Consider the following 19,427-nt stretch of genomic DNA (forward strand, 5'->3'; position numbering starts at 1 on the left):
TTAATTCTTCTTTGAAAAGTCCGTCATATTACTGTAATTCCGAACAGTGTGCTAATAATAATTTAATTTTCCTTTTCACATTAATGTCCATATTGTTAGCAGGACATAAGACAAACAAGTAGAATAAAAATGAAAAGCACCTGCGTGGGATCCCGACAGTTGCGGGTCCCCGGGTATAGCCCTGCCTGCCGCGGCCTGAAGCCGCCCTTGGTGGCCATCAGCACCTGCCCACAGCTGGGCCCTTCACAGCACCCACAGCTGGGGCCTTCACACCACCCACAGCTGGGCCCTTCACACTACTCACAGCTAGGCCCTTCACACCACCCACAGCTGGGCCCTTCACACCACCCACAGCTGGGGCCTTCACACCACCCACAGCTGGGCCCTTCACACCACCCACAGCTGGGCCCTTCACACCACCCACATCTGGGACCTTCACACCACCCACAGCTGGGCCCTTCACACTACCCACAGCTGGGCCCTTCACACCACCCACAGCTGGGCCCTTCACACTACCCACAGCTGGGGCCTTCACACCACCCACAGCCCACAGCTAGGCCCTTCACACCACCCACAGCTGGGCCCTACACACCACCCACAGCTAGGCCCTTCACACCACCCACAGCTGGGCCCTTCACACCACCCACAGCTGGGCCCTTCACACCACCCACAGCTGGGGCCTTCACACCACCCACAGCCCACAGCTAGGCCCTTCACACCACCCACAACTGGGCCCTTCACACCACCCACAGCTGGGCCCTTCACACCACCCACAGCTGGGCCCTTCACACCACCCACATCTGGGACCTTCACACCACCCACATCTGGGGCCTTCACACCACCCACAGCTGGGCCCTTCACACTACCCACAGCTGGGTCTTCACACCACCCACAGCTGGGCCCTTCACACCACCCACAGCTGGGGCCTTCACACCACCCACAGCTGGGCCCTTCACACTACCCACAGCTGGGTATTCACACCACCCACAGCTGGGCCCTTCACACCACCCACAGCTGGGCCCTTCACACCACCCACAGCTGTTTCTTCACACCACCCACAGCTGGGCCCTTCACACCACACACAGCTGGGTCTTCACACCACCCACAGCTGGGCCCTTCACACCACCCACACCTGGGCCCTTCACACCACCCACAGCTAGGCCCTTCACACCACCCACAGCTGAGTCTTCACACCACCCACAGCTGGGTCTTCACACCACCCACAGCTGGGCCCTTCACACCACCCACAGCTGGGCCCTTCACACCACCCACAGATAGGCCCTTCACACCACCCACAGCTGGGTCTTCACACCACCCACAGCTGGGCCCTTCACAACACCCACAGCTGGGGCCTTCACACCACCCACAGCTGGGCCCTTCACACTACCCACAGCTGGGCCATTCACACCACCCACAGCTGGGTCTTCACACCACCCACAGCTGGGCCCTTCACACCACCCACAGCTGGGGCCTTCACACCACCCACAGCTGGGCCCTTCACACTACCTACAGCTGGGTCTTCACACCACCCACAGCTGGGCCCTTCACACCACCCACAGCTGGGCCCTTCACACCACCCACAGCTGGGTCTTCACACCACCCACAGCTGGGCCCTTCACACCACACACAGCTGGGTCTTCACACCTACCACAGCTGGGCCCTTCACACCACCTACAGCTGGGCCCTTCACACCACCCACAGCTGGGCCCTTCACACCACCCACAGCTGGGGCGTCACACCACCCACAGCCCACAGCTAGGCCCTTCACACCACCCACAACTGGGCCCTTCACACCACCCACAGCTGGGGCCTTCACACCACCCACAGCTGGGCCCTTCACACCACCCACAGCTAGGCCCTTCACACCACCCACAGCTGGGCCCTTCACACCACCCACAGCTGGGGCCTTCACACCACCCACAGCTGGGCCCTTCACACTACCCACAGCTGGGCCCTTCACACCACCCACAGCTGGGGCCTTCACACCACCCACAGCTGGGCCCTTCACACCACCCACAGCTGGGGCCTTCACACCACCCACAGCTGGGCCCTTCACACTACCCACAGCTGGGTCTTCACACCACCCACAGCTGGGCCCTTCACACCACCCACAGCTGGGCCCTTCACACCACCCACAGCTTGGCCCTTCACACCACACACAGCTGGGACCTTCACACCACCCACAGCTGGGGCCTTCACACCACCCACAACTGGGCCCTTCACACCACCTACAGCTGGGCCCTTCACACCACCCACAGCTGGGCCCTTCACACCACCCACAGCTGGGGCCTTCACACCACCCACAGCCCACAGCTAGGCCCTTCACACCACCCACAACTGGGCCCTTCACACCACCCACAGCTGGGGCCTTCACATCACCCACAGATGGGCCCTTCACACCACCCACAGCTAGGCCCTTCACACCACCCACAGCTGGGCCCTTCACACCACCCACAGCTGGGGCCTTCACACCACCCACAGCTGGGCCCTTCACACTACTCACAGCTGGGCCCTTCACACCACCCACAGCTGGGGCCTTCACACCACCCACAGATGGGCCCTTCACACCACCCACAGCTGGGGCCTTCACACCACCCACAGCTGGGCCCTTCACACTACCCACAGCTGGGTCTTCACACCACCCACAGCTGGGCCCTTCACACCACCCACAGCTGGGCCCTTCACACCACCCACAGCTGGGCCCTTCACACCACCCACAGCTGGGACCTTCACACCACCCACAGCTGGGGCCTTCACACCACCCACAACTGGGCCCTTCACACCACCTACAGCTGGGCCCTTCACACCACCCACAGCTGGGCCCTTCACACCACCCACAGCTGGGGCCTTCACACCACCCACAGCTGGGCCCTTTACACCACCCACAGCTAGGCCCTTCACACCACCCACAGCTGGGCCCTTCACACCACCCACAGCTAGGCCCTTCACACCACCCACAGCTGGGGCCTTCACACTACCCACAACTGGGCACTTCACACCACCCACAACTGGGCCCTTCACACCACCTACAGCTGGGCCCTTCACACCACTCACAGCTGGGCCCTTCACACCACCCACAGCTGGGGCCTTCACACCACCCACAACTGGGCCTTTCACACCACCCACAGCTGGGCCCTTCACACCACCCACAGCTGGGTCTTCACACCACCCACAACTGGGCCCTTCACACCACCCACAGCTGGGCCCTTCACACCATCCACAGCTAGGCCCTTTACACCACCCACAGCTGGGTCTTCACACCACCCACAGCTGGGCCCTACACACCACACACAGCTGGGTCTTCACACCACCCACAGCTGGGCCCTTCACACCACCCACATCTGGGCCCTTCACACCACCACAGCTAGGCCCTTCACACCACCCACAGCTGAGTCTTCACACCACCCACAGCTAGGCCCTTCACACCACCCACAGCTGGGTCTTCACACCACCCACAGCTGGGCCCTTCACACCACCCACAGCTGGGCCCTTCACACCACCCACAGCTGGGCCCTTCACACCACCCACAACTGGGCCCTTCACACCACCCACAGCTGGGCCCTTCACACCACCCACAGCTGGGTCTTCACACCACCCACAGCTGGACCCTTCACACCACCCACAGCTGGGCCTTCACACCACCCACAGCTGGGCCTTCACACCACCCACAGCTGGGCCCTTCACACCACCAACAACTGGGCCCTTCACACCACCCACAGCTGGGCCTTCACACCACAAACACCGACAGGAAATTTGAGATGCTTCAAAATACAGGCGTCAGTAAGAAATGAAAACATGTGTAGGTTTTGAGAGAAATAAAGAAATCAGTGGGTTTACTTTTTAAAAATTTAATTTGCTGTATAATCATTCAAGCTAAGCATTTTTATGATTAAAAAAATACTTATAAGCGATTAAAATGAAACATTTAATAGGTTGAGTAGTTCCCATCTGAACGTTACGCAGTTATATAATATTTTTATTAATTTTTAAGCAGATACTGAACAAAATAGATGTATGTATTTAAACCTAAATTAAACAATTGAATAATATTTTTGATTCTGAAATATTCTTGATACTGTTTTAATAATTTTAAATAAATAAATAAACTTATATATTAAACAACTAAAAATAACGGCTTCTATCGTTGAAACAACAAAATTTTCAAAAAAATTAAATTAAAGTATTTTGTCCAACAGCCAAATAATGCACAACAAATATGTTGGCTATAACTAAAAACGTGGGGTGCTTGATATAATTTCTCTAAAATTTTCTATCAGTAATAACAATATGATATGTATTAGAATTTCTATCACTAATTTTACTATGTAGTAAATACAAAATTTTACGATATAGACATTTCAAAAATTTTATAATTTAGTTATTATGAATATATGAACTTAAAAACATTAATGAACTTTAAATTAGTAATGGAGTGCTTCAAAGACGCAAATCTGTAGGATTCACACGTTGGACCCACATAAATTTACAAGGGCCTTGGGGGGGGGGGGGGGCTAAGAATTTTGAACGCGGGGTTAACCGACACGTCATGCCTGTATGCGCTGCCCGTAAGCTGTATACGGCCCATATTTTAGCGTCTTTGCAGGCAGTAAGAAGACAACTAAAATACACAGAAAGTTTTCCATAAGTCATAGTTTAACATCAAATGCGTTTCACAGTCACGCTTTTGCAAGTGCAGGCAGGCCCCCCTTAGTGAGGGGCTTATTAATTCCAGGGGGGCTTGGGCATCCTGGCCTACTCCCCGGGATCTACGCACAGGAAGTGCTTCATATAATTTGTCTTAAATTTCCTATCACTAATTTTAGGATAAAGTCATTACGAAAATGAAAGAAGAGAGACCACAAGCTTTTAGTTATATGGAGTGCTGGTGCAATATTTGACTGTTGGACAAAACACAATAATTTAATTTTTTTTAATTTTAGTTGATTCATTGATAAAAGCTGTTTTTTTAGAACTAATTTTATTTTCTTCTTTTTAGTCTCAAAAAATGTTGAATATAATAATTGAAATAAATTATAAATAGAAAGTATGAGTGATTAAAGTATTTATTTGTTACAATGAACTTAAAAATAGCTAATAATGTTAACATAATTTAGTCATTTTAGCTAATGCGTCAACATTACATGGAACGTTTATGGTTATCTTAGAGCAATCGAGTTCTTCTACTTGGAGACCATCCAGTGACTTTACGCGACAAAGAGCTACATAAGCCTTTCTGGCACAAAGAGATGTGATCCCAAATAAACAACTGCATAATCTACAGTGCAACATTGCATTTTATGCCCAACTCAGTATTAATGGCATCATTCGCCTTTCAGCAGTACCGTAGTTGTATTTCACTGGAAAATAAATTGTTATTGGTTTAATTATATGTACACCAAATGTGCCGAAATAAACCCCGACTGATGGAATGTCCGTATCATAAATACACTTAATCACGCTGGAAGAGTGGCCAGATAATTTCAGATGTAGTACCCATATTGCCATTAACGAAACCCGGGCACATTTTTCACCACAACCCGTCCTAGGAAACACTCAAAAACAAAAAAATATGTACAATTTTTTTGAAATTTTTGAAATTTAGGAGCATTAAGCTCCCCTACGAGGGGAGAAAGTCAAACCCCGGACACATTTCCCAACATAACCCGACCTTGGGATCGGAGACACCTGAAATCCAAAAAAAAACAATCCAATTTTAAAATTTTCGAAATTTTGGGTCTTTAACCCCCCTAGGGTTAACCCCGAGGCAAATTCCCACCATGCCTCGACCTCATTGATACACAAAAGGCATGATTAAAACTCATAGCTATAAATTATTATTTTTTTTGACCGTCTGAACCCCCCACGCTGTAAAAAAATTGTATTGTGTGACATTTTTTATATGTATGCAAAATTTCAACACATTCGGATGTCAAATTGTGGGAAAACTTAAATGGAAATACTTTATTACATAGTCCATTCATTCATACATACAAGTAAAGCTAATTAAAGCGTGGTAATAAAATTTAAAATTAAGTTTTTAGTCCAAAAGCCGAATAATACACCACTACTCTGTATAGGTAAAAGCGTCGGGTGCTCTCTTCTTTCATTATCGTAATGACTGTATCCTAAAATTTTCATAATTTTAGGATTTGTAATAGAAAATTTAAGACAAATGATATGAAGCATCCCATTACTATTTTTTAAGTTCATGTTGTTATTGATTTCATATATTCATTTTTGTAATGACTATAACCCTAAAAGAAGTGATAGAAAATTATATCAATCACCCTACACTTTTAGATATAGGTTACAGAGCTGTGGTGGATTATTCGGCTGTTGGAAAAAAAACTTTGTTTAAAATTTTAATATTTATATTTGGTTTATTAAACGATAAATGCAATTTTTTTTAGTTTTTAACTATAAGTTTATTTGATTATGTTTAGTCTTAAAACAAAATGTCGCCATGTTTGATACAGTTGTCATTGCCCATTTTGTACTTCATTGTTTACCACAGCCAATCAGCACTACAGAACTACCACAGAACAGCAGACTTTAATTAATTAATAAAAATAAAAAACAATGGTTTTAGCAAGACAGTTAAAAATTATTATGAAATAAATAACAAACGTTTAAGGTTTTGAAGAACTAATTGAAAGGAAAACTGATATAAATTTGTGAGATTCGGTAAAATGATATCTCTTGACTGTTTTTCAAGTAAGTGTCTACAGGCTTGAAACTCGGCAGGGATATCCTTCACATTACATACACATTAACAGAGCAGAGGGTTTTCCTAAAATCAGCCTCCAGGCGGGTTACGGGAGCGGTAAATAATTTAGGGCTTTAAACACCTTCCACGGCACATTTTACACCACAACACGACTTACTGGATCGGGAACACTCCAAATCGAAAAGATTGATTTTTGAGTATTACAAAATTTTGAGTCTTTAACCCCATCCCCACCTAGGGACACAAGTCGATCCCGGGGCAAATACCCACAATGCCCCGACCTCATGGATACACAAAAGCATGGTTATTACCCATAGCTCGAAATTTGTTTTTTTTTACCTTTCCCTCAACACTAAGGTCTGATGTTATCAAAATATTGTCATGTCCGACGTTCTCTACATGTTTGCAAAATTTCAACACATTCGGACGTCGAAAAGTGGGTAAAAATTGAATGGAAAGATTTTATTACATATTCCAATCATTCGTACAGACAGGCCAAGCTAACAGAAGCGTGCTAAAAATAACGCATCTTTCAGTTTCATACGAACACATTCTTAAAACACCGAATGTTTCCAAGAATAAAAATTGTTTCAGTCGGATCAACAACACAAGCCCACATCCTTCTAGGCTTGTTAGCGTGTTCGTTTGGAAAGTTGAATGCTGAACGGTAACTTACTTCAGACCGAGGGAACTTGTGTTGCTTCCGGACTGTTCTTTCCGGATCGGCGCGAGTACGTCAGTGCGATAGTTAATCAAATTGCAAATTATTTGAAGGGAAGGTAGGGTGAGGGACCCCACGCCCCCCTCTTCAACCAGGCCACAGGCGGACCGGAACTCGAGAAGTGTGGAGCGGGGTGGATCGGAGCTAGCTTTGAACCCGACTTGTGAAATATGAACTACAATCGAGCGTGCGGAACTTCCCAGCTTGCCTGTCGGCCAGCAGCTAGCGCCGTCAACTCAACTTTCCCTCGTGCTCCCATTGCATCACGCATTAGAGCCAAGTCAGGTGAAGCAGTAACGAACAAAACTGGAGGAATTTTCGAAGTGAAAACTTCTATGGGAAGGTTTGGATAGGGAGTAAATTCATGTAAGTCGTCATCGACATGGTCACGTGACGTGTTAATGATAACACTATATCTGTTCCTATTAGTTTTAAAATTAAATTTTTTATTAATTAATTAATAGGAATTAATTAATAGGAATTTTAAAATTCCTATTAGTTTTTGTTCGAATTTTATTTAAAATCTTAAGTATACGATTACTGTGCAGTAAAAAGTGAGTATAAAATATATTTATTTTCTCATATAGATAGAGACCGGAAAAAATCGCAGATTCATTTCCCGATAGTCTGAAATTCATACACATATACCTTTAAGCTGCTTTTGCAATTGGCTCACTGTTCGTCTGGGCGACTCTGGGCCAATGAGAAACCCTCAACCAAAGAAGTAACGAATCACGGCCAAACCAGTTGAGAATGCTCACAAGTCAGACCAACGAACTGGCGTTATTTGCCCGAGCATACAGAGGACTGTGCAGACTATCCTGGAGGTAATCGAAACCCCGAATATTTCAGGTCTGTATCTATGGGAAGGTTTCGATAGGGAGTAAATTCATGTAAGTCGTCATCGACATAGTCACGTGACGTGTTAATGATAACACTATATCTGTTCCCATTAGTGTTAAAATAGTGTTTTTGTTCGAATTTTATTTTAAATCTTAAGTATACGATTACTGTGCAGTAAAAATTCAGTATAAAATATATTAATATTCTCATATAGATATATAGTTTGAATAACGAAGTAAACGGAGACTTTGTAGCAATATAACCTAAAAATTAAGAACATATTTTTTTAATACATACAATTACTATGCAATGCGTCTTTTATAGTAATTTAGGAGTTATTTTAATAACGTGATAAAACAAATTTGTGGTGTGATAATATTTTTTCGAAAAAAATGTGAAAAAGTATCAGATTTTTATCAAAAAATTTTTTCTTATGTGACACAATTATATTTTGCAAAGTTTTATTTCTTATTTCAAATTATATTTGTATTTTCTTAATTATTTTGTTAATATCAATAATAGTTACTTTGATTTACAAGTTTTAATTGAAGATCAAACAATTAATTTGGATATCCAAAAATAAATAATAGTTTTAAAAACAAAAAAAAAACACGCTTTATATAGAAAACCAAACTAAAAAATATTAAATTAATTTTAATAAATTTGAATTAAGAATAGTGTAAAAATTTTAATAAATATAAATTAATAGTAGTGTATATAAGAAAAAATGTATTTTATTTTTTAAAAAGCGTGGGGTGCTTTTTAAGATATTATCAAAATGATAATCCTGCTACTCATATATGTCAATAAAATATTTATAACTATTGCCACCATGCACCCCACGCTTTTTTAAAAATAAAATACATTTTTTCTTGTATACACTATTATTAATTTATATTTGTTAAATTTTTTTTACACTATTTTTAATTCAAATTTATTAAAATTTATTTTCTATTTTTAGTTTGGTTTTTTATATAAAGCGTGTTTTTTAAGTTTTTTAAACTATTATTTATTTTCTACTTTTTAGTTTGGTTTATTTATAATTTAAAGTGATACTTCTTTATCGACGTATAAAAAAATTTTATAGCATTGTAAAAATACTTGATAGTTATTACATCAATTTACTATTAAAGTAGATTTTGAATATATATTGGCTGCAGTTAAAATAAAATCGATAAATATTGTTTTATCTCAGAAGTGTCTCTAGATGTGGCTCAATTTTTATTTATTACATGACTTTACTATTAAAGTGAATTTGAGTAGATATTGGCTACTTCTAAAATATTTATCCTATATAGCGTGTTAAGGAACTACAGTACTCAGTAATTTCAATATCCTGCTATGAAAATCAATATATTCGGGAAGTCATTGATGTTTATTCTAAGTCAGCATATCTGATGGGTGACCATACTTTGTTTGCAAATGACTCACAAAATATTTTCTCCCATTTGTTCCAGTCCGATTCCACTGTAAGTTTTATTTGCATGCAGTTGTACCAAACTACACTGGAGTATTCTAAGAAATGTTTTAAAATTTCTATTTTCTTTTTGTTTTCTTTGATTAGGAAACGTTCACATTCTTTGTTGAAATCTTTAATCCACTGGTAAGAATTTGAGTTTCTGCCCGTGAATTTCTCAATCATGAAATCTTTCGCAATTTTCCCTAAATTTTGAGTTTCAGATATAGTTTTTTTTTTCAAGAAATTTTTCTAACAGTTTTTCCAATTTTTTATTTGATCCACTAGGTATAGATTCAGCACTTTTTGTTTTTTCCTCAATTTCTTCCAGGTAAAAATTCTTAAACTGTAAGTTTTGCTCTCCATCCAAATATGTTTTTGATATATCATCTGTCAAACTTATCCATATTTTCCGTGTTTGATGTATTTTATTTAATGATTTACTGACCTTGGCATAGTTTGGAGTATTTGTAACTGCTTGGTGTAGATTTGCAGGTTGGTGTTCGAGTGGAATTTCAAAAATCTGCCCATCAGGTGTAGCTATTGAGGTTATGCATATGGTGTTTGATTTCCCATCTGCTGTTAGTTTCACAGCAATATCAAACCTCAATTTCGTGAAATATTTGCAGAAAATATTGTTTTATAATAATGTTTCACTCTTGGTTAATTGGTAAAATGAAACAAAGACGTAATTGTGTTTCTCTATTTAAGAGCGTTCATCAGAGCAGCAAGTTCTCAGCTCGCGCCTGGCATCTGCATTTGGGTATGTGAGTGTGTGTGACCGCGAAGAGAGCGAAAGGAGGAGACAAAAATGTGTCAGTTATCGCTCTCGTGCGGTCTTCTCCACACCATTCACGAGGTGTTATCTTTCTTCCCCCCACCTTGCGGGCCCCTCTTCAAGATAAACCCTTCCCAAGACCAGGAACGCACAATATCCGATGCGAGCCACAGCCACAGTGCTACGCATACGTATATATGTACACTCCAGCGATTCACTCTTCCTATTTAGTCTTGTTTCATATTAATATATTATAATCACAAAAGTAAAAATGATATTATAATACATACGCACTTTAACTTGAATACATTTTGAAATAGTTGTAATGCGAAACTAGGGACTATGATAGAAAAAGTTCCAAATTAGTTAAAAATATATATAAGTGCAAATATTAATTTTTGATGTGACGTCTAATAAATCGATGAACGCCGGCTGCACGCACGAAAAAGGATGACTCATTGTCCCGTTACGCTCATTGTACGCTTGCGCCGCATCTATCTCTCTTTCCACTCGATTGGCCTATGAATGTACTATCTTTGAAAGATTTGTGCAATGGGAGTGCATGACTTGATGTAAGTTTTTGGACATACGACATTGCTAAGCTCATGTATGTCTGTAGAAGAAAACTACAAAAAACCCAAAAGACAAAAACAAAAACACAAATTAAGCAAAAAATTGCTGTTGTCAATAGGATATAAACACCACATAATATTCCATAGCAGGAATATGGTCAACAAACAAAGAAAAAGAAAAAAAAGAAAAATGGACTAACCCCACAAATGATGAAAGCACAAAAATATTGAACCCATAAAAATTCAGCACAACAGCTGAAACGAGACAGAAACACGACAAAAAGAAAAGACGAAACAAACACAATATTTTTCCAAAACAGAAACAAGCGACGTTTCGGGAACTGCTACCTGCTCCCGTCCTCAGGCAGAGACGCACATGGTACGAAAACACATATTTTTGTGCTGTCATCATTTGTGGGTGTTTTTTCGTTCTGTTAGTCTAGTTAGTTCTTTGTTTTTCTTTGTTTGTTGACCATATTTCTGTTATGGAATATTATGTGGTGTTTATATACTATTGACAACAGCAATTTTTAGCGTGACAACGTCTAATAAATCGATGAACGCCGGCTACACGCAAGAAAAAAAATAGTTGTCTGTAAAGTCGGTTTACGGACAATAGTTTAACGTGACGTCATAAAAAAATTTGATGAAATGATTGCATACTTTTATGAATAAAATTGAATCATTTTTATTTTAATATTAAAAGAATAAATACTTGAAATTATACTAGTAATCAGATTTTTAAAATGCAAGAATAATTAATCTTTATTGCCGAAATTGTTGTTGTAATAAGCAATGAAAACCACATTAACTTTTCACTTCACTTTATAAACAGTCGACGAAACAGTTTACGTAAGTTGTGTGCTGCCGCTGTCTTTCTTCTCCTCGGACGCATAGGCCAATCGAGTGGAAGAGCGTAATGGGACACAGCGTAAGGAAATAATGCGCGTAACGGGATACAGCGTAACGGAACAATGTGCGAAACGGGACACTTGTTCGTGCCTGCAGCCAGCGTTCATCGATTTATTAGACATTGTCACGTTAAAAATTAAAAGAAAAATTCATAATTTGTACGAGTTAGATGTTATGCCTACGAACAGAGTTATGCTTTACTTTTGTTTGCTAACCCTTTTTTTTAAACCCTTGCAGTTGTAGTTGGTCGTATAAAAAATTATTTCAGACGAAAGATGTAGGTACATAATAATTTACGGTTTCACGATAAAACAGAACGGATTTAACAGTGTACATGGTATATTAATTATGATTGTTTTAATCCTACCCCTTTATTTTTTCAACCCCCTGCAACAACGGTTCTTATCAAAAATTGTTTCAGACAAAAGTTTTGGATAATAATTATAAGATTTACGAACATTTCAAAGGAGTTGAAACATAAAAATGGAAAAGAGTAAAATTTCAATTGAAAAAAAAATTCTTATTTTTCATCTAAAGAAATTAGCTACGCAACATTGGCCCAACATATAATATAGGCCTGTACAAATTACGAAAATCTTGGCAAACTAATTGTAACCAAAAAAGTTAAAAAGATTCCACTTGCGATTTTTATTATTATTATTTCTGTATTTACGTCATTTTTTTTCCGTGTACATTCATCCCTCTAAAATTTAATGCCAGTCGGGCCACATTTTTATAGTGTATGTATTCTAATCCTACACGGAAGCGCTGTGATCAGGCCAGCACCTCGCCTCCCACCAAGGCGATTCGTGTTCGATTCCCGGTGGAATCAAATCTGGGTTTTTCGTAAGTGTGAAACGTGGCGGACGTTGCCGTGGGTCCGTAGGAGTTTTCAGGGTGCTCTTGTTTCTCTTACCCATTCAGTTTGTCTAGGCTCTATTCTCATTAACTACCCCGATGTCGTCGATATGTTAAGCTATATTTCGATAATGCATTCATCCAACCCGACACATTGCTAATATTTGTAACCAATTGCCTACTGTTAAGCGAGGTCAATAGCTACTGTAAAAGAGGCATTTTTAAACGAAACTGTCAGCAGCTCCTCTTGTTTGTCACGGCTTTATAGAACAAAGATCAAAATTCAATATTTACATTTTAATAATAACGGTGAATTTGCATGGACTTTTCTTACTAGCATTAGTTCATGAGTAAACATAAATAAAATTACGTACTAGAGATAGTTGTATTTGTTTTGCAGAATACCTATACAACGCAGTAAATGTTTTGTGTTTTTTAACTACATTAATAAATTAATGAAACCTTGCATAGATTAAATAATTATAGTACAATAATCAATATGCAGCAAATATGTGAAACACTGTATCTCTGTGCGAGCAAATGTATCCAATATTGTTAACTATTTTATTATTTCTTCTTAGTTACGTTGTGTATCTTCTAACAGGCTTTAATTAAAAACGGTTTGAAAGGTTTATTTTATCAGTTGGTACGAAATTCCTGAGATGCAATAAAAATTAACTTTCTACGGCACTATCATAATTATCAGTATCCATTCAAAATTGGCAAACATTATTTAACGTCTTTCATTTATAATCTTGATATTAACAAATTTTTTTTTTGTGAGTGATTTCTTATTTAAATAGGGTTGGATCGTCTTCGAGTTTTATCAGGCTATTTTTCACTCGCCCCTCTCTCTTAAATCGTTATACTTATAGCCTTTTATACTATTTTTTATTTAAAGGCTCATTAAAATAGCATTTTATATTTACAACCAAGCCTCTCATACCGAAAGTCGGTCTGCGACCTCTATGCTGTGACAAATTGAAACGGTCCCTGCAGAAAGGGCCTCAGTCACTAATAATCGAAAATGAGTTAACTCCATATTCATGGTTTCGCATATTGATTACATCTTTATATAATAATTGAACTCAATGAAGTGACTAGAAAGTAGTATAATAGTCCATTGACTGAGTTCTTTTTATTGTAAAAAGAGTAACAAATATATATATTAAACTACTAATAAAGAGTTAACTCATTTTATAATAAAAAGAACTGAATTAAGTGACTAGAAAGTAGTATAATAGTCCATTGACTGAGTTATTTTTACTGTAAAAAGAGTAATATATATATATTAAACCACTAATAAAGAGTTAACTCATTTTCAATGATTTCATGACTGATGCTAACGAATCGTAGAGCCGAACTGGAATCTTTACTGATTAAGATGGAAATTATTTACGAGGGTGGTAATACTTCCTCGTAATCTGAGCTTACGCAGCAACGCCGCGGCGCGCCGGGTCAGGAAGCAATCTTTCTTCGTCTCCTCTTTGACGCTTCTTCGCATTCCAAGATAGGAACCGCGAGTATCTCTTGTTCCATTCTCACACAGACACGGCAGTCCAGCGCGCCCAGCAGTATGCTATAAACGCGTGCAGTGCCTTCGGTTTAGCAAGATTACTCGAAATTTGTCGCGGTGACAATGGGGGACAAAGCGACAAAGTTTCTGGCGAGGAACTATAATTTTTGCCTATTAAAACAGAATAGAGATCTGTATATATGTCTTGGCTACAACGCCGTTTGAAAATGGCTAAAAATGGCAATTACAGTATGCTTTTAAAGCAACTTTCAATTGATATTTTCATAATGTTTTGCATTTAAAATGTTTACCAACATTTAAGTTCTTTTAATGCGTCAACAGAAATGCTAAACGTGTAAAAGTATAGTAGTAATCTTCCGAATCCTGGATGACTGTATTAGAAAGTTCAACTCCATCTGATGCACGCTCTTAACGAAAGAAACAACATTTAAAGCCCTTATTTCAGTTTTTTTTTCTTTTCATATTTTTACAAATATAGATAATATTCTCTTCAAGAAAATATATTGTTCACAATAATAATAACCCACTCTCACTTTTCATTTAATTAAATGTCACAATATTTAGTAGGCTTTGTTTATATCGTGCCAAAGACAAACTGAAAGAAAACAGTTTTCACATGAGCGAAATGGTTTTCTTTACAATGTGCGAACTCTTTTCTTTCAGTTTGTTTTTGGCGCGATATTAACAAATCCTACTAAATATTGTGAAATTATATAAGTTGACAAAAATCTTATTTTGCAAATTTAATAATGGAATAATTTTATCAAATTAGTGTATTGTCATCGGTCCGCGATAAATCTACAAAGTTTGAATGAAATCTTGCCGTTTAAAGTGGGTCTTAATCACACTAAAAGGAGTCGGTTACAAACATACAAACAAACAAACATACAGGTGAAGCTAATATAAAGCGTCTAATAACAACTGTTTGTTTATAGTTTTATGTTTTCACTTCTGTCGGCAGTCTTCATGACTGCTTTGAAATTTTTTCATCAATACGCAGATGCATTGACTAACGGTTCAGTATTTTCAAGTTGGCAAAAGTTCACGAAAGTGACTATATACTGCTTTATTTTTTACATGTGGGTCCACCATCTTGGTGACACATTTACGTTCTTCGACTGCGTTCCATTCTCATGAAATTACACCTACCAAATGCCATACGCACAGAACTAAGATACTTACACATCAAAAGAGGTATCGCAAAATATACTATAACTGGCGGATTATAGTATGCAATACGATACCGTGGGAAAGACATTTTCTGTATCATGTTATATACTAGAATAGTTAGGGCTGTATGGTAGAATTCAATACCTGAAATTTAGTTTAATAAAGAAACGTAATTTGTGTTAAACAAGCATGTGAATGTTCCCCTCATATTCCGCGCTTGTCCTGTAAGAATGTAGGTTTTCAATGACGTCAGCGCCACCCAGTTGGTGATGTCATCAGTATTATTATGTTATTGCTATCTAGACTGCACCCTTCGGATCCAATAGGCTATTTTTTTTTTCAAAATTGCGGGACTAAAACGAGTGCCCAGACTTCAGTTAAATGTTCGGTTCATTCAGGTATAAAGACAATTATAGTTTTATTTACATTTTAGTTCGGCGCGTAGAAATTCCCAAAATATATGGAACTTATTTAGGCGTGTTCAAATACTGAGTATACTTTTTTTGGCACGGTTATTGTGCTTTTAATTTTTACTGTAAGTAACAATCTAAGGATAATAACTGAGCCAACAGACGGAGTGGATAAAATGTTATTACAGCAATAAGATACCCACAAAATTAATAAATCACTTTTGATTAAAGTACAGAGTGTATTAGACAATATTCAATTATATAAAAAAAATAGCCAGTCATCGGGACTGTTCACAGAAGTGAAAACTTAAAAATTTGTTTTTAAATGTGTAATATGACATCATTTCTACGCCAACTGTACGTAAAAAAATTATTTTGGTATTATGTCAGTACGATGTCAGCATGACATCATTTATCTTTACATCATTTTTTAGTCACAAGAGATGTCAGTGGTATGTAAAAATTACGTAAAAATTCATTACCTAGCTATGACTTACCAGTGATGTCAGACCTAGGTCATGTATTCACGTGGTCAAATTAACTTCACTTACTGCTACTACAGCATATCGGTGATGCAAACTCACAAGATTTTAACCATCCAAAAAATAGTCTAACACGCACATGATACAGTAGAGTATATACAATGTATTAGTGGCGCAACACGTCACTAGTATGTCGGTGACGCGAACCCATAAGTTTTGCCCCTACCAAAAATCGCTTACGCGGCTAAAGAAGTTTTCACTTTAAAATTTAAATTTTTTCCTGTTACGAAATTTTAACCAATCAATAAATATTTAGGCCTACTAGTGGTATAGTTCACAATTTCACAACTCACACAATTAAAAAGTCCTCATTGATTCACATTATGGTACAGTGGCACACCAGCACTCCGTGCTATTTTTCCAGTAGAATACAGAAGCAAGTCACTTGACTAACTATATCATGATGGAAAAAAAAAATTATGAAAAAAAAAACATTGTCTAAGTCCCGAAGCCTGTAGCTCAATGCTGATGAGTTAGTAGATCACAGTATGTTTACAACTCCAAAAAAATGTAGACAAAAATATAAATAAACAAATGAACAAGCACATACTAAGACGGAATTACATGGTGGACCCAAACACCCACAAATCAGTTCAAAGGGCCATTTACACAATGACACACGACTAAGTGGTTTAGAACGCGCACGCTTTGTCACTGCGCCATAGAAGCATAACGTTACTTGAAAAGAGGTTGGTTGGTAATAAATAGTATAATGCCAAATTTCCAACTTATTTTATAATTTCTGATTACTCTTTGCTATTATTATTTAAGTTAACAATTTGTATTCGACTATAGTTTTTCTAATATAATTTTTTTTTTATTTGGCACACCAATACGCTTGATGCATCCCCCGATGATCACAATTTGGAATACATATCTGTGTATATGTATGTATGTGTGTTTGCGTGCGTGTTTATGCTTCAACACGTGGGTCTGGCCTGTTGCCTACTTCAGTTCGGCGGTCGCGATGACGGGTTCTCTCGTTTGTGGTCCTCATTGTGGTGTCCTCGAATACTAAATACTAACGACAACCCACAGGCGGGAGTTCGACCGCACCTCGTCACTCACAGCGACACAGGCCTATCGTGAATTTCCAAGCACCTGTGCGCGAGGCTACAACCACTGGTCAAGAGGAACCATCCGCTGGCAATAGCCTCGCATCTGGCGAGCTTGTAAAATGAAGCTCTGGTTGTATAGAGCTCCTGTGGTTTGTCGTTAGTATTTGTTGATACCACGACACGTTCTGCAGGCGGGAAACGCGGCAACACCCACGCCTACCGCCTGCTCGCTGTGCGAATTTCTGAATAGCGAAAAATTATATTTAAAAAAAATAAAAATTACAAAACAACTTCTGTCAGCTTGTGAATTCCTCCTTTTTTTCAGGAAGGATAGAGTTTTAGCCCGAGCCAAAATTTGTTGTGTAATATTTATTTTTAATATAATTTTTTCGCCATTCATTGATCTAGGTTTAGCAAAAAGTGCGTTGGTTTTGCCGTGTGCTCCTGATTATTCCTGTCAATATTTTGATGGTTTTAGCCAAGTGCTTTTGGCCATTCCTGGCAAGAATTCTGTTCGTTTTCTCCTTGAGCTACTTGTATTTTTGGCCTACATTTTGTTTGTATTCTCCGTGTGCTCCTCACTATTCCTGTCAATATTTTGTTGGATTTTTCCTTGTGCTACTGGTTATTCCTGGCGAGAAGTCTGCCGATATTCTCGAGTGGTTATGGTTATTCCTGAGAAAACAATCCCTGCATGCATTTTTCATGCATTTTTTTTGTATTTATTTTCTTGATGAGACATGCAATTTTCTTCAGAGTTTCGTGTAGATCAGCTCTTACAATATTTTTCATCAGATGTAATTAAAAAAAAACATTACTCGGTCGAACAATATGTCTTGAGACGGGTGAGAAACACTATCATGCAACACGAATTTTCTTCTCCTTGATGTTTAGCGAAACCCTCCTTCTATCGCGATGGTGAGAGAGCATTCCACCTCCCATAAAAACAGCTACTCTCTGTACAGCACATCAAATAAAATATTCAATACTGAGTCGACTACAATGTCTTGAGAAAGCTGAGAAATGCTTTCATGCAAGACGAACTTCCTTCTCCTTGACGTCTAGCGAAGCCCTCCTCTTCCTATCGTGAGTGACCATTCCGCATCCCACATGAATAATAAGTAATATTTAACCCAACACAACACGTGGGGACATCTGTTGACACGAATAGGAACTACTTGCGATAAGTTTTTAGTATGAGATAAATTAACACTCGCTGACAAAATATTGTACGCGAGAGACCGGACAGCGATGCCAGGTTCGGAGCTGGCTGGCGGCCCCGCACGGCCACTGACGTCATGCGCCATCCATTGACGTAAGGCATGCCACGCGTGCCTGGCCGGATTACAAGGGTCGACACTACCCCCCTCCTCCACACCGCTCCCCGCGCGGTGCCAGCCCAACACCACCGAGACTCAAGGCCTTCTCACCCTGTCGCCCGGAGCCTGTGACGTCACGGGTAAGAGGCCAAGGGAGGGTTGTTTGGGTAGGCTCAGGAATGTGTAACGGTCAGTGCAACCACTTGCCTTGACCGTAGCAGGGGTGTTTCCGCGGCGCGTTGTACGTTACTTTTAAATAATTTCGTCGCGAGTGAGCATAATAAATGTGTCATGGTGTACAAGTGTTGTGTTCCACAATGTCGTGGAAATTATGACAGTTCACGTCTTCAAATTTCCCGACAGTGAAAATAGTAAGAATGCGTGGTTGAACGCAATTCCACGGGAACACTTCATACCCACAAAATATTCCAGGGTAAGTTGTCATTAACTCTTTACAGTATTTGTTAGCCAATAGTGCTAATATTCAGGGGATTTTGCCGTTTGTTGATCCGTAAGTGTTTTAA

General features: G+C 40.0%; 1 protein-coding gene across 1 annotated transcript; it reads right to left on the reverse strand.

Moving 5' to 3' along the window:
- Positions 1 to 217: 217 nt before the first annotated feature.
- Positions 218 to 14,371, reverse strand: LOC134536300 (tetra-peptide repeat homeobox protein 1-like). Its single transcript, XM_063376051.1, has 7 exons — positions 14,302 to 14,371; positions 3,198 to 3,277; positions 2,959 to 3,135; positions 2,305 to 2,392; positions 1,649 to 1,725; positions 401 to 529; positions 218 to 313 (listed from the first exon to the last, which is right to left on the reverse strand). Exons 1-7 carry the CDS (start codon positions 14,369 to 14,371, stop codon positions 218 to 220), a joined length of 717 nt encoding a protein of 238 aa, XP_063232121.1.
- Between the last annotated feature and the right edge of the window lie 5,056 nt (positions 14,372 to 19,427).

The sequence above is a fragment of the Bacillus rossius genome, chromosome 10, assembly GCF_032445375.1.
Source record: "Bacillus rossius redtenbacheri isolate Brsri chromosome 10, Brsri_v3, whole genome shotgun sequence".
NCBI classification, from domain to species: Eukaryota; Metazoa; Arthropoda; class Insecta; order Phasmatodea; family Bacillidae; genus Bacillus; species Bacillus rossius.

Excerpts from the sequence above, each read along its gene's own strand:
- LOC134536300 (XM_063376051.1), bottom strand. The coding sequence starts at position 14,371 with ATGCGAAGAAGCGTCAAAGAGGAGACGAAGAAAGATTGCTTCCTGACC. Across the intron at positions 1,726-2,304 it reads GAAGGGCCTAGCTGTGGGCT|CTGTGGGTGGTGTGAAGGGC; the intron begins GTGGGTGGTGTG and ends GTGACGCCCCAG. Across the intron at positions 314-400 it reads GTGGTGTGAAGGGCCCAGCT|GGCCTAGCTGTGAGTAGTGT; the intron begins GTGGGTGGTGTG and ends GGTGGTGTGAAG.